The sequence below is a fragment of the Podarcis bocagei genome, assembly GCF_964188305.1.
Source record: "Podarcis bocagei genome assembly, chromosome: 1".
NCBI classification, from domain to species: Eukaryota; Metazoa; Chordata; class Lepidosauria; order Squamata; family Lacertidae; genus Podarcis; species Podarcis bocagei.
The window spans coordinates 6151007-6165486 of NC_138125.1; the positions used below are offsets into that span (position 1 = coordinate 6151007).

The following is a 14480-nucleotide window of genomic DNA, read 5'->3' on the forward strand; positions in this document are numbered from 1 at the left end:
TGAGGCTCTCCGTGGGACATACCGGGAGAGGCGGTCCCGTAGGTACGAGAGTCCTAGGCTATTAAGAGGGCCAAATGTTCATTTTATAGACCTGTGGCTCCCAATTGATCTCTTAATAATTGTTCCACTTTGTGGAAGCTCATCTTTACAAGACACATTATGAAAACTACAGGCACCTCTCCAAGCACTCCTGGGTCTCCACATTCCAAATGACTATCCAGCCACCAAGACTTCCTGCTGCCAGATACTGTCCACACGGAGACCAGGCTACAACATTGAAGGGCTGGTAGGGGGTGGGGGTAGACAAAGGAAAAAATAAAGATGCGTCATTAACTGCAGAACACGTTGAACAATCTCACTTTCATTTTGGGCACCAAGCAACTGTACTGATTATTAATTCTTTGTGAGAAAAGAAAGCATCTATATTGGGATTTTCTAAGCAAACTGAAAGACAAAACAGATGTATGAAGATACTGGGCACTCGTTTCAACTTTACATTTATCATCCTTGTGAGGGATGAGGAGTCTTGTATTTAAGGGGAAAAAACACCCTGTATCTTATATAAATATGAAAGTTGAGAAACTATTTCCAGTTGCCACAGCCACTGCCCAGTCCTATGAAATGTCAGGTTCTATTTTACAATTCTAACATTTGGAAAGAAAATGAATATCCCATAGTAATAATAATAATAATTTATTATTTATACCCTGCCCATCTGGCTGGGTTTCCCCAGTCACTCTGGGCGGCTTCCAACAAAACACTAAAATACAATAACCTATTAAACATTAAAAGCTTCCCTAAACAGGGCTGCCTTTAGATGTCTTCTAAAAGTTTGGTAGTTATTTTTCTCTTTGACATCTAGTGGGAGGGTGTTCCACAGGGCGGGTGCCACTACCGAGAAGGCCCTCTGCCTGGTTCCCTGTAACTTGGCTTCTTGCAGCGAGGGAACCGCCAGAAGGCCCTCGGCGCTGGACCTCAGTGTCCGGACAGAACGATGGAGGTGGAGATGCTCCATCAGGTATACTGAGCCGAGGCCGTTTAGGGCTTTAAAGGTCAGCACCAACACATTCCATTGTTCTGCTCTGCACTCTGTGCTTACCTGAACAATGATGCATCTATCTGTAGGAAGGACTATTGGGCCTCGTTTCCTTTGGTTAAGAGTCAATGCCTGAGTGCACTTGAAACTGAACAGTACCTTTGCAATGAACTGTTTATACATATGTACAGGATATTGAGAGCAAGTAGACTCCTTTCAGCAAGCGGTACAACCACTAATACTGTATCAGATTTCCAAAGAGGAACTGCTATATCCCAAGGATGTTTGCAGCACAACATTATACAGGTCTGCACAGAAGTAAGTTTCACTGAATTCAATGAGACTTACTCTCCCAGGTAAGGAGATACAGGATTCCCTGCAGGTAGACTGCTCATTTAGAAAAGCATATCATAGCCATCCGGGAGCGATCAGTTTAACAATGGATAGCCAGCACTTCCTTCATGTGTCAGGAGAGCCCTCTTCTTACAATATGTACAGAATGAATAGCAAGCACCTGGCGGATACCAACCTGTGTGACGGACTTATCCAACAGATCTAGTTGATGATCCCAGGTTTCTCGTCTGTATAGTTTAACCACTTTCTCTACTGGAACAGCAAGCAACTATTCAGAGGGGGAAATGTTTTGTTTTTAATAATAATAGTTTTATTATTTATACCCCGCCCATCTGACTAGGTTTCCCAGCAAATCTCAGTTGTAAAATGAGTTCGTTTTGTGGCTTTAGTTATAAAAGTATTTTTAAGCCACAGTGTCGTAAAATATCAAGGCAGAGTAAAACAATAAAAGAACACCGTTAAAAACAATATGATGTTTGATAAGCAAGCACTGATGCATCGTTCATTTTGGAAGGAACTCACTAGACACAGAGCATTGTACACAGAACACAGAATGCAATGTATGGGTTCCGTCCTGTTCCAACAAAGCTGAGAGGCCAGCCTGTGGCAACAATCTGAGTCAGAAAAAGCAGGACAGCTCTCATAGCTAAGACTGCAAACCCTCAGAAGCAATGGAGACTGATCCAATAAATGTCTGAAATCAGCCAAGCACATGCATACTACAGCAGAAATACCGAGTACCAGTCTTCCACAATGCTGTTTGCCATGAGAAGCGCGGCACTGCCCTCTGGCAAACATGACAAGTAGCCACCTTTCTTCCCAAATTTGAAGCTACAGAGGTGGCCAGAGATTTTTCTGAGCAAAAGATTAGCAAGAGTTATAAGTTACTTTTGCTTGCCCTTTTTGCTTTGTGAAAAGAGCAACCAATAAATGTAATTAATCGTGATCATCTATTGTATGGGAAGAGGTTCTTGTGCCATTTCATATGTTGCCCACTCTCTGCATCTGCATTACTTAGAAGACATAGCATTTATGATTACAACAGCAGCACCTTCACCAACACTCTCCATCCTTAATCCTGAGCAGGGCTCTGCCATTGTTCCACATGTTGGATTTCTAAACACTCAGCTGCTACATCTCCACTGAACAGTGGCATCAGGGCAGGTTGATTTCCAGGGAACAACAATTTGAAAAGAAGAGATTCTAACACATTTCCCTACCCATTGCTTTTCCAAATTTGCACACACACACACGGATTAAAACACATAAAGACAACTTGTTACCTTTCCTGTTTTGGGTTGCCACGCGTGTCTACATATTGTTTTTGCATTCACCACATCATTACACTTCTGCAGCAATGGCAAGTTTGTCTCACAACTCTGGAAGCAAAATAAGTTAATAGTGGTTATCCATCTTGAGATGAACTCTTTCTAAATATGATGAGATTCAGGTAGATAGCTGTGTTGGTCTGACACAGTCGAAATAAATAAAAAAATAAAATAAAAAAATAGTCCAGTAGAACCTTAGAGACCAACTAAGTTTGTTCTGGGTATAAGCTTTTGTGTGCATGCACACTTCTTCCGATACTTAGCTGGTCTCTAAAGTGCTACTGGACATTTATTTTATTTTTTATTTAAATGTGATGAGTTTTAGATGAAGAGGGGTGCAATATAAGTCCCCACCCAAGGAAGGACAGATAGCCACTGTGGATCCACTGCCTGGGAGAATCGAAAAAAAGGTCTTCAACTTTGCCAGTTAAGTATCTCTACATACTGCTACTCAATGAGATCATTAGGAACTTCGAGAAGTGAAATGGAGACACTTCCATCCCTTAACTGGAATGTTTCTTTAAAATGTCTGAACAGGGCTGGTGCAGAAAATGATATGTAGGACAAGCCATAAATTTGAATGATTTGGTAAATATGTACTCTATGAACCTGCTGCTTTCACAGTATATGTTCCTGGTTGCCTGAGTAGCTTGTGACCATTTTTCCTGTAAAGAAACACTCTCTTCCAGAAGGCATGGGCCCTCTTGCACTAAACACAGAAGGGGGCGGTTTTTCTAAGAGCACGAAAATGTTAATATCTGAATACAGAAAATGGGAGTTGGTATTTTCCAATGCAGACATGAGAGAAATAAAATTTTAAAAACCTACTTAAGCATCTCTTGTGGTAAAATTCCTGGTTTAACTCCAAGAAGTGGCATTTTACCTGCTCTGAAATTTTCCACACTCTGATCGACCCGTCACAGCTTGCCGATGCCTGTGCAAGGAAACATTTTTAGAGAGTCATTAGCCTCTGACCAACCAGCAAAGTACTACTGCATTAAGGTTTACATTTAAAACAGCAACAAACAGTACCATAAACATGTAATCAAACGTTCATGGACATACTGGTCTTCAAATGTATTAGCATTTAAGGTGCCCTTGATGTTTTCCTATCAAGTGTTGGAAAGAATAGTTGAAAAAATCAAGCCTGAATTTGATTTTCATATTATCTTTTCTACTTCTTAGCATAGTTACAATTTCATGAAGTCACTTCACCAGTGCCACATCATTCTCTCATATATATATATATATATATGCAGGTTTTGGTGTCTTCGGGTGTCTTCCCGTGTAAGAGTTGGGGTGTCTAGGCGACGTTTCGACGAGGTCTCACTCGTCATCTTCAGGCTGGTGCTTTCGGCTTCTTGTTACTGGAACAGAGCAGGATCTCAGTGTTTGAGTTCCTATAAATACTGTTGAGGGGGTGTGGTGTATAGCCTCCAACGTTCTGGGCAGAGAGGAAGTTCCCAGGTTAGTGTGTCTTTTCTTCTTTTGTTCATTAATTACTTGAGGGATATCTTGAGTGATTTCTTGAGTGATATTCTGAGTACCACTTAGGAGGGTCATTAGGTGTGGATTAGTTGCTAAAGCTTTCGTGTCTTGACCTCTTGAGCTTGTGAAGAGTTTTTTCTGAGAAGATGGCTGTACTGCACTTAGTTGTGCTCTGGCTTGGCTTCGTGTATAGGGGCGAGCTGTGGTTTTGTGCCTTGTGCCAGCCAGATCTGTGTAGGGATTGCAGGGGGGTGCAGCATCCGGAGGTGCCACTATGGTTTGGCTACTGGATGGTGTCTGTAATTTATCTGTGGAGAGGGTCTGGGTTTGGGTCTGGTGTGGTTGATTGGAGATGGCGTTCTGTGTGCCTCTGGTTCTGGTGTCGGTTTTTGTGGGGAGGGCTATTTTCCTCCCCACAAAATTCTAGATTCCAAATTGCTCTTTAACATGGAACACCACCACAAGAGAATAATCATGGAAGCCATCGAGATAGAGAAACACCCTCACAACATGAACAAGCGTGACGATACGTCCCGCCTGCCAGACATCTGGAAAATAGCCCTCCCCACAAAAACCGACACCAGAACCAGAGGCACACAGAACGCCATCTCCAATCAACCACACCAGACCCAAACCCAGACCCTCTCCACAGATAAATTACAGACACCATCCAGTAGCCAAACCATAGTGGCACCTCCGGATGCTGCACCCCCCTGCAATCCCTACACAGATCTGGCTGGCACAAGGCACAAAACTACAGCTCGCCCCTATACACGAAGCCAAGCCAGAGCACAACTAAGTGCAGTACAGCCATCTTCTCAGAAAAAACTCTTCACAAGCTCAAGAGGTCAAGACACGAAAGCTTTAGCAACTAATCCACACCTAATGACCCTCCTAAGTGGTACTCAGAATATCACTCAAGAAATCACTCAAGATATCCCTCAAGTAATTAATGAACAAAAGAAGAAAAGACACACTAACCTGGGAACTTCCTCTCTGCCCAGAACGTTGGAGGCTATACACCACACCCCCTCAACAGTATTTATAGGAACTCAAACACTGAGATCCTGCTCTGTTCCAGTAACAAGAAGCCGAAAGCACCAGCCTGAAGATGACGAGTGAGACCTCGTCGAAACGTCGCCTAGACACCCCAACTCTTACACGGGAAGACACCCGAAGACACCAAAACCTGCATTCCTGTACCCGTGAAAATCTACGAAAGCATATATATATATATATATATATATATATATATATATATATATATATGTATATGAGAGAAATATTTTGTTTGAAGGCACTCTTAAAAGAAATGGTTGAGTATTTACAAAGCCATGACAAAATCTCATTTTTAAAAAGTGATAATGAACACTATAAACTTTTTATTAACAACTGACTGTCGTGTCTCTCCCCAAAGAATCCTGAAAGTCATAGTTATATAGCTTTGCAGGTTATTCTGTGCTCTATATACTTCACAAAGTAATTTTAGTTTTGAATATTTAAATTATTAATTTATTTCATTAAGGAGGTTTTACAAAAACCACCTTAATTAAAATGTGTGCTCCACTTTTAAGAGACAAGAGAAGAGAAAGTTCACTGGAAAAGTTGTTACCAGAAAAGTGTTCTTTGGATCGAATGACACACTTAAAACAGGTGCGTCATGTCCTCGAAAGGTCTTTTGCTGGCTGCTGTCAGTTACTTCCACAATCTTCACCAGGAAGTCACTAGGGATAAGCATAATACTACTATTAGGAGCTGTGCTATATAATGAAAAATTGATAATCTAACTTTTATTGGAATAAATGAAGCTGTATTTCTTCCATTTAGAAATGACTCAATTACAATTACAGTGCAGATGTACTTTTTAAAAGGCACTGCATGTTTCTACGCAAGTGTGGGCACACAATTACACTACCACAGAAAAAGTTAACCTCTGTTCAATCTCTGCAATTCAGAGATTCATTTGTGTTATCAAACATTATAGACATAAAAACCATTTTCATAATGCATATTAAAACTGTTGATTATAATGAACTACTAACTCTGACAAATTGTCTTCCTGCCATGAGCCCCTCAAGGCAATTACAACAAATTGATCTAATTTAAAATGACAATTAAGGACTCTTGAGAACCACCTCCACAAATACCACCTGCAAATGCTTATAACAACAGCAAGAGGTAGAAAAATGGCAGTAAAAGTCGGCTGGAGTGCTTTAAGCTAACCTTCAGAAACTCAGTAAAGTGATAACTTATATCGTACACACTCTTCTGCAGCCTGCATTAAATTAGGTACAGCCAGACTCACTTCTCCACCAGTTCAGTGCAAGAATGTAGACAGCTTCCTATGAGCAAAGCTGATGTGTTTTTCTCAAGGGAATGCCAATTATATGTAGAGAGAATATACAATGTTCTTGCAACAATCCCAACATTAAATACAATCAGCAGAGCATGCAAACTTTTTTCCTATCATACATGAACAGAATATTAAAACAATGTCTTCTATCCAAGGTTGCTGGTATTCAAAAGTCATAGGGAAAGCCGTTTGTGTGTCTTTTCCTTCTACTTCAGAGTCAAATTACCTGGATCCAGCAGCTACTTTGCTCCCATCAGCACTGAAAACTACATGGTTTGCATTCATTGTGAAGCGTGTCAGGATACCATCTGGAGCACCCTCTGGGAATGTATGGATCTGGACAGTATTGTTAGAGACTGCCGTAATCAATCTTCCATTCTACAAATAAAGCAATGGGAGGGTCAGGTGATTTAAATAAACATCTACTGACTCCAGGAGCAGTTCAATCCACTTCAACCGGCTCCCACGTAACCATCCAGCCACAGCTTCCAAACATCTGATCAGTGTGTCTGGGGCCGAGTCAGGATGGCCATCCATCAACAGATAGAGTTGGGTGTCATCAGCATACTGATGGCAGACCAACCCAAAACTCCGGACAAGCTGGGCTAGGGGGCACATTAAGATGTTGAAAAGCATCGGGGAGAGTATCACACCCTGCGGCACTCCACACATCAAGGAGTGGCACGACGACAGTTCCCCCCCCCAAGCGCCACCCTCTGTCCGCAACCAGAGAGAAACGAGCACAGGCACTGAAGGACTGTGCCCTGGATCCCCACGTCGGCGAGGCGGTGGTCCAGGAGTTCGTGATCAACCATGTTGAAGGCTGCTGACAGGTCTAAAAGAATCAGCAGCCCCGACCCGCCTCGATCCAGCTGCCTACGGAGATCATCTGTTAGGGCGACCAGAGCCGTCTCGGTCCCATGACCAGAGCGGAAGCTGGATTGGAATGGATCCAGAGCCGATGTTTCATCCAGAAACCCACCAAACTGTTCAGCAACCGCTCTCTCAATCACCTTACCCAGGAACGGAAGATTCGAAACCGGGCGGTAATTGGATAGATCTAAAGGATCTAATGATGTTTTTTTTAAGAGCGGGCGCACCACTGCCTCCTTCAGTTCCCCGGGGAATGTCCCCATGCCAAGGGACAAATTGATGATATCCCCTTTTCAGTACTACTAATAAAGTTGTCAATACACTTCAGGGCGAATATACTTATTACTCAGCTGGGCTCAAAGACTGGCCAGGGTGGAGACTGGGGAGAGGCCATTCCTCCTCCCCCATTTATGTTCCTTTGGCAAATATGGGCTTGGGAATGTCGTTGCATGGATTACAAATTACAGTTAAATCTGTTTCTAGGGAAATCCATATATATATGCACAATTGTAAAATTAACAACCATTGTAAAATTACCTCTTCAAAATACTTTCCACGTAAGAATAGCAAGCAACAGTCTAGTACAGGCATCCCCAAACTTGGCCCTCCAGATGTTTTGGGACTACAACTCCCATCATCCCTAGCTAACAGAACCAGTGGTCAGGGATGATGGGAACTGTAGTCCCAAAACATCTGGAGGGCCAAGTTTGCCTATGCCTGGTCTAGTTACGTACTATAATTGGATGCTGTAGCAGATTAGCCACTGAAGCACAAATTCAGTAACGACATGAGGTTGGGAGCAGCAAACATGAATCCCAGGGCCAAAATGGTAAGAGGGGAGGACTTCCGGGTTGGCGCGATCTGGAAATGGCGGATTCCCTCCGAGCTGCGGAGGGAATCGGCTCAACTGAGGACGGGTCTTGCCGCGCCGGCGACGCGGGGACCCTTAGAAACCGCAGGCGGTGAAGCCTGCGGACTGAAGACTCGGTGGGCGCCTTAAGCGCCCCTCGACCCACGAAGAGCCTTTTTAAAGGCTGCGGAGAGGGTACGGAGGGTGGCGTGGCACTGAGAGTCGATCGCTACCTCGGTTGAGCGGAGCCGCGAGCCATGACTGGAGAGCGCTGACTTCCTTCCTTGAAATTCGGACTGAAAAAGAATAACCCGTGAGTAAGACGGAATTGGACTTTAAGAATATTTTCTTGTGAATTCGAGACGACCGGGGGTGTGCTAAAAGGAAGTCCGCACCCCCCCTCTTGCAGACGATCTAAAGCAACGATAGAAGAACTAAGCTGGAGAGCCTACCCTTTGTGGGGTGAGTTAAAAAAGACATTAACTTCCAAGATTTGGCAAAAAGAAATTTTGAGCTGGAGTGAAAGAGTGGAATTTTAGAAGCTTCTTTTCTGTTGTATACAACCCCCCCTCCCGGGCCCGGGAGCGTCCTGTGTTTGAGCTTGGGGAAGAGGATTACGGAGTTTGACAGCTGTCAAAGCTGTCAAACGGACAGTTTAAAGTTGAAAAATTGTCATCTAAGATCCCTCTGGACTAAAATTAGTTAAAATTGAACTAAAATTGTTGGAAACAAAGTAACAACAACAAGTCAGAGGATTATTGGAGAAAGATTATTAAGTAACCAGATTCCCTCTAGGGGGAACTCTGTGACATTACAATGGCTGTGGATGGAAAGTTACTAGTGGAAATTGAAAGAATGTTTCATTTGGTGGGAATCTTACAAGAGCAGAGTCTGGCTATGAATAAACAACTCATGACCTTGACTTCTGGAACAAGCAGCTCTGCTGAATGTATTGAGGACCTGAATGAGAAAGAATCTGCAGCTGAATCGGAAATGATAACTCAAGAAGTGGACGAGACTAAACAAGGAAAAGAGAAAGCAAAGATGGAAAGTACCAACCAGAAGCTTACACCAGTGGAATATAAGCAAGGAGACTTTTGGATTACATTGACTACAAATCTGCAAAAGATGCAAAAGACGAAGGAGGAGGCCCCGGGAGTATATGGAATACAGGAACTCAAAATAAAGAAGAAATATGATTGGGGCCTCCACTCTGACTCTGAAGATGCATGGCCTGCGGAACTTTTGCAGCAGTTGTTTTCAAATGTCCTTGTGGGAAGAGAACCTGGTTTGATGGGGACAGAACTCCTTCGAGATTCGACGACCAATATAAAGGACTACCAACAAGACCGGCGGAGAGGGACTGAAAGAGATTTGAAAGCCTCGGACGTGAGGAATCCAGGCTAAGAACTGTTATTTGGACATGTATTGGGGAAGGGACGAAAACCGGGGATGGGAGGGAGGGAAGAATAACTTTAAAAACACTCAGGACCTTTGGGTTTAGTTAATACGACTTTTATCTAAGACAAAATGGGAAATCGATGGAAGGGAATTTGAGTCCAACTTAGAAAAAATGTATTTCTTTTCTTTTTTTTTATAAAAGAGGTAATATTAAGATGGTTAGAAATTTTAATTTGCTGACACAATTATGGGAATTGGGATGCATGAAGGGGGGTGGGGGGAAGCCAAGGAACAAGGTTAAGAAAGTAGGACTTTCTGAAATTATACATGTTATTGTCTTGTCCCTTCTGTGTGTGTTATGTCTTTATAAAAGGTGAAAAACCAATAAAAATTATTATTAAAAAAAAACCAAAATGGTAAGAGGGAAATAGTAAAATGGTCACCGTAAACACACAACAGCACAATAACTTTAATGCTGACAGTGTTACAAGTAGCCAGGTAAATTTGCAAGCGCAGTATAACCAGCCTTTAATAAAAGATAAAGATTTGAAAAATTTAGGGGGTGATTTTCTTATAATAGTAGTCTCATTTGAGGCTAATCATCATCTCAATTATAAGTATCAATTGAGTTGCTCTAACTTGCTGTATTCACAAGAGGGCAGACTTGGGCAAGGTTTCACGAATAAAATACTGTTATTAAAAACTGCAGTCTGAGTATCAAATTTAACAAAATGATAATACTGCAATGAAGAAAGTCTTGTTAAACTCTGAAACAAGAGCCCAACTTAAATTAGCAAAATAAAATATAGTGCAAATATTGTTTCAGAAAGGAGTTGCTGATGCCAAACATATGGATTTGTATTGCTAATGTTTTACTCACCTTTTTCTATTTTTCCATCAAAACAAGAAACATAAAATAATTATTTTGTTTCAAGAAACATTCCGCCAAACTCTAAATACATCTACTGTCTGCTAATGTTAAAATAGAAGACGAGGGGTCAGCAAACTTTTTCAGCAGGGTGCCGGTCCACTGTCCCTCAGACCTTGTGTGGGGTCGGACTATATTTTTTTTTGGGGGGGGGGGAATGAACTAATTCCTATGCGCCACAAATAACCCAGAGATGCATTTTAAATAAAAGCATACATTCTACTCATGTAAAAATCCGTGGGCCGGATTGAGAAGGCGATTGGGCCGGATCTGGCCACCAGGCCTTACTTTTCCTACCCATGCAGAAGACGATACAAATGCTAAGTGATACCTCTTTCAATCAAGAAAGCAGTTTTGAACACCCTGCACAACACTGAAAAGAAAGCTGCTACACCAGAAGTTTTTACTTGTCTAACAAGCTCACACAAACAATTTGCAGCACAGACAGCCTAGGTGAATGAAGAGAACCAGCTGTTCCAATTTACAAAAGCTTCTGTGCCTTGTCATAATTCTCATGTCACAGGTAATCAAGTCAGTGACTATATTCAATCCTGACATAATAGACTGCATAGCAGAAGCAACAGGTTGCTCATATGTTGCTGACTTCCTATCAGTATAAAGCACAGCTGTGAAAATGACCTCATTGTAGGTATTGCCTAATGCACAAGGCCTATCTGATGACACCACTTTTACAAAGGAGCCCTGCACACATACTGGAAGAACCAGAATATCTCTAAGTTCCCGCTGTATAGTTCATAACTGCAGTACCTTGAGAGCAAACGAGTAGGCCTTTTCTCCCACGTTAATTGACTTGGGGTCATTGTCATCCAGGCTTTCCCAAATCCTGACATCTCCATCACTGCCGCATGTTACAATACAGCTATTCAAAGAAACAAGATCAATCTTACACAAACATGTATGAAACTCTATCAAAATTCTTCACAGTTTTCACTAAAGTGAAACAGTGACGGAAGTTTCTTTGCAAACGCTTTCATTCCTCAGAAACAATCTACAGTGGTACCCCAGAAGTTGAACGGAATCCATTCTGGAAGCCCGTTCGACTTCCAAAATGTTCGGAAACCAAGGCGCGGCTTCTAATTGGCTGCAGGAAGCTCCTGCAGCCAATCAGAAGCCGTGGAAGTCGCGTCGGGACGTTTGGGTTCCAAAGGACGCTCGCAAACCAGAGCACTCACTTCCCAGTTTGCGGCGTTTGGGAGCCAAAACATTCAACTCGCAAGGCGTTCAGGATCCAAAGTACGACTGTAAATTGATCACAAGAAGAAGGTGCTAGCTTTGCTGTCAGCAGCCACTATGGATGACACTGTAAAAAGATGAGGTGTCCTACTAAATTTCAGGTGACTACTTCACATCTCAACCTTATAGATTATGGTGATAAAACAAGGCATAAGGAAAGAGGCACTCTCTTGAATACATGCAAAAAACCCAACCTTGGGCAGCAAGACCATACAATTGAACCACATGACTTCCCCCAAAGAATCCTGGGAAACCCTCACAGAACTACAATTCCCAACAAACTGCAGTCCTGGGATTCTTTAGCTGAAGTCATGTGGTTTAAACGAATGGTGCATAGTAGGCAAATTGCTTCCTCCCTCATGAATTTAACTATCAGTGGTTACTTGCCACAATGGGCATGTGCTGCCTCCATAGTCTGAGGCAGTATGCTTCTAAATAACAGCTGCTGGAAACTACAAAGGGGAAACTGCTGTTGTGCTCGGATCCTGCTTACGGATTTCCTACAGTCATCTGGTCAGTCACTCTGAGAACAGGATGATGAATTAAACGAGCCATGAGCCTGATCCAGGAGGGGAGTTCTTATAAATTTGGCACCAATGAAATCCATTTTTGCAGAGTTCAAACTACATCACTCTAAAAAAGGACAGCACCCTGGCTGAGTGCATCTGACAGTTTGTCCTCATTCCTCTGTTGCTCTTCACTACTGTGCCACCTGGCAGAAAAGATGAATGTAGAATCTGCTTGCACTGAGATCATGCAAATCCATCTGTGCATGACTGTACTACTCCTAGTTGTCAATGGAGTATTCAGTTCCACACAATGCTGGAGTTCCCTTGTAATTCAGCAGCAGTCATTCAGATGGGGTAGGCAATAAAGGCACAGCATCACTTTGACCCATAGCATAAACAAAAATCTTTGGGTCTTAAGAATTATGAAGTTATTTATTTGTTCTTCACATGAAACAAACACTGTGGGAAGCAATAACAATCGCTTCCCGCCATCTATGCCAGGAATGGGGGACCCACGATCCTTCAGATGTTGCAGGACTCCAAACCCCACCAGGCTTAGCCAGCATTGCCAATGGGTAGTGATGTTCTAGATTCAGGTAGGTAGCCATGTTGGTCTGATGCAGTAGAAATATATATAAAAATAAAAAAAAAGTCTAGTAGCACCTTCTTGTTGTTTAGTCGTGTCCAACTCTTCATGACCCCATGGACCAGAGCACGCCAGGCACTCCTGTCTTCCACTGCCTCCCACAGTTTGGTCAAACTCATGCTGGTAGCTTCGAGAACACTGTCCTACCGTCTCGTCCTCTTGTCGTCCCCTTCTCCTTGTGCCCTCCATCTTTCCCAACATCAGGGTCTTTTCCAGGAGTCTTCTCTTCTCATGAGGTGGCCAAAGTCTTGGAGCCTCAGCTTCAGGATCTGTCCTTCCAGTGAGCACTCAGGGTTGATTTCCTTGAGAATGGATAGGTTTGATCTTCTTGCAGTCCATGGGACTGCACACGAAAGCTCATACCAGGAAAAAACTTAGTTGGTCTCTAAGGTGCTACTAGACAATTTTTATATTTTTATATATATGGCTAGTGATGTTGTGAGTCATCCGGAGGGCCACAGGTTACCCATCCCCAACATATACATACATTGTGTGTGTGTGTACATTAATCACATGCAACTGGGCCCTCAGTCACTTACCTCCCAATGTCATCAAAGCAAACATCTGTGTGACCTTCTGTGTGGCCGTATCTCATTGGCTTTTGTGACAAAGGCATATTCTTTATCTAGGTTACAAAGTTAAAAAGGGCTTCAAGCAAAACAATTACAAGTGATTAACAGGTTTTTGAGTTCAAAAATCACCAAATCTACAATTACGTTCAAACTATTTTTATTTTTTAATATAACGTCATTAACCTGCATGAAATTTTACAGTGTAACACAGCCAAAAGATTACCTGTAGAAGCTTACTACCTAATTTTAGGCTGGGGGTGTGTGAATGGGGAAGAGGAGAGGCAATAGTAGTAGGTAAAGGTAAAGGGACCCCTGACCATTAGGCCCAGTCGCGGATGACTCTAGGGTTGCGGCACTCAACTCGGTAACATATACAGTAATGCCTACAGACTGCAATGTCATTATAAAGAATCTCAGTTACTATACTATGGACAACTGTATTAGTCCTTTTTCATCATTTTGCCACAGACACAATTCTTTAGGACAGGAAAAAGTCAATAACTTATTCCGTATGTTATGAAGGCTTGGCTATTATTAGACTCCTTTCCTTTCTTTGTCTTGTTATGCTTACGTTTTCTTCCGTCAGCAGCCCCTCGACGAAATCTCCAAATGGGTGGTTTCCTAATCGGTGCCAGTGATTTGAGGTAGAGGTAAAAGCAGTGCAATTCCAGATTCAGTGACCTGCAGTGAAAGCGTATAGTCCTGTAAATGCAAAAACCACAGTGGGACATACATGCAAGGCGATAAATCATCATCATCATCACCATCATCACAACATTAGGAGGGTTTCTTTCACAAAGAAGACAGGAAGCAATGACATGGGTACTGCAAATACTTTGGATTACACTGTTTAGAAGCACACCTTTTGTAAAGGTATCAGCCATACAG

At 42.5% G+C, this 14480-nt stretch overlaps 1 protein-coding gene across 2 annotated transcripts in view; it reads right to left on the reverse strand.

Annotated features, from left to right (window-relative positions):
- WDHD1 (WD repeat and HMG-box DNA binding protein 1) overlaps positions 1–14273 on the reverse strand; it is a 32144-nt gene extending 17871 nt beyond the window's left edge. For both annotated transcript variants that reach the window (XM_081191517.1, XM_081191516.1), the window contains exons 1-9: positions 14164–14273; positions 13560–13645; positions 11380–11491; positions 6786–6937; positions 5819–5930; positions 3602–3652; positions 2674–2769; positions 1566–1658; positions 177–283 (exon numbers count right to left, since the gene is read on the reverse strand). In XM_081191517.1, the coding sequence (XP_081047643.1) occupies positions 177–283; positions 1566–1658; positions 2674–2769; positions 3602–3652; positions 5819–5930; positions 6786–6937; positions 11380–11491; positions 13560–13636 (800 nt within the window). In that variant the 5' untranslated portion in view covers positions 13637–13645; positions 14164–14273. The remainder of the gene's footprint in view (positions 1–176; positions 284–1565; positions 1659–2673; positions 2770–3601; positions 3653–5818; positions 5931–6785; positions 6938–11379; positions 11492–13559; positions 13646–14163) is intronic.
- Positions 14274–14480: the final 207 nt, after the last annotated feature.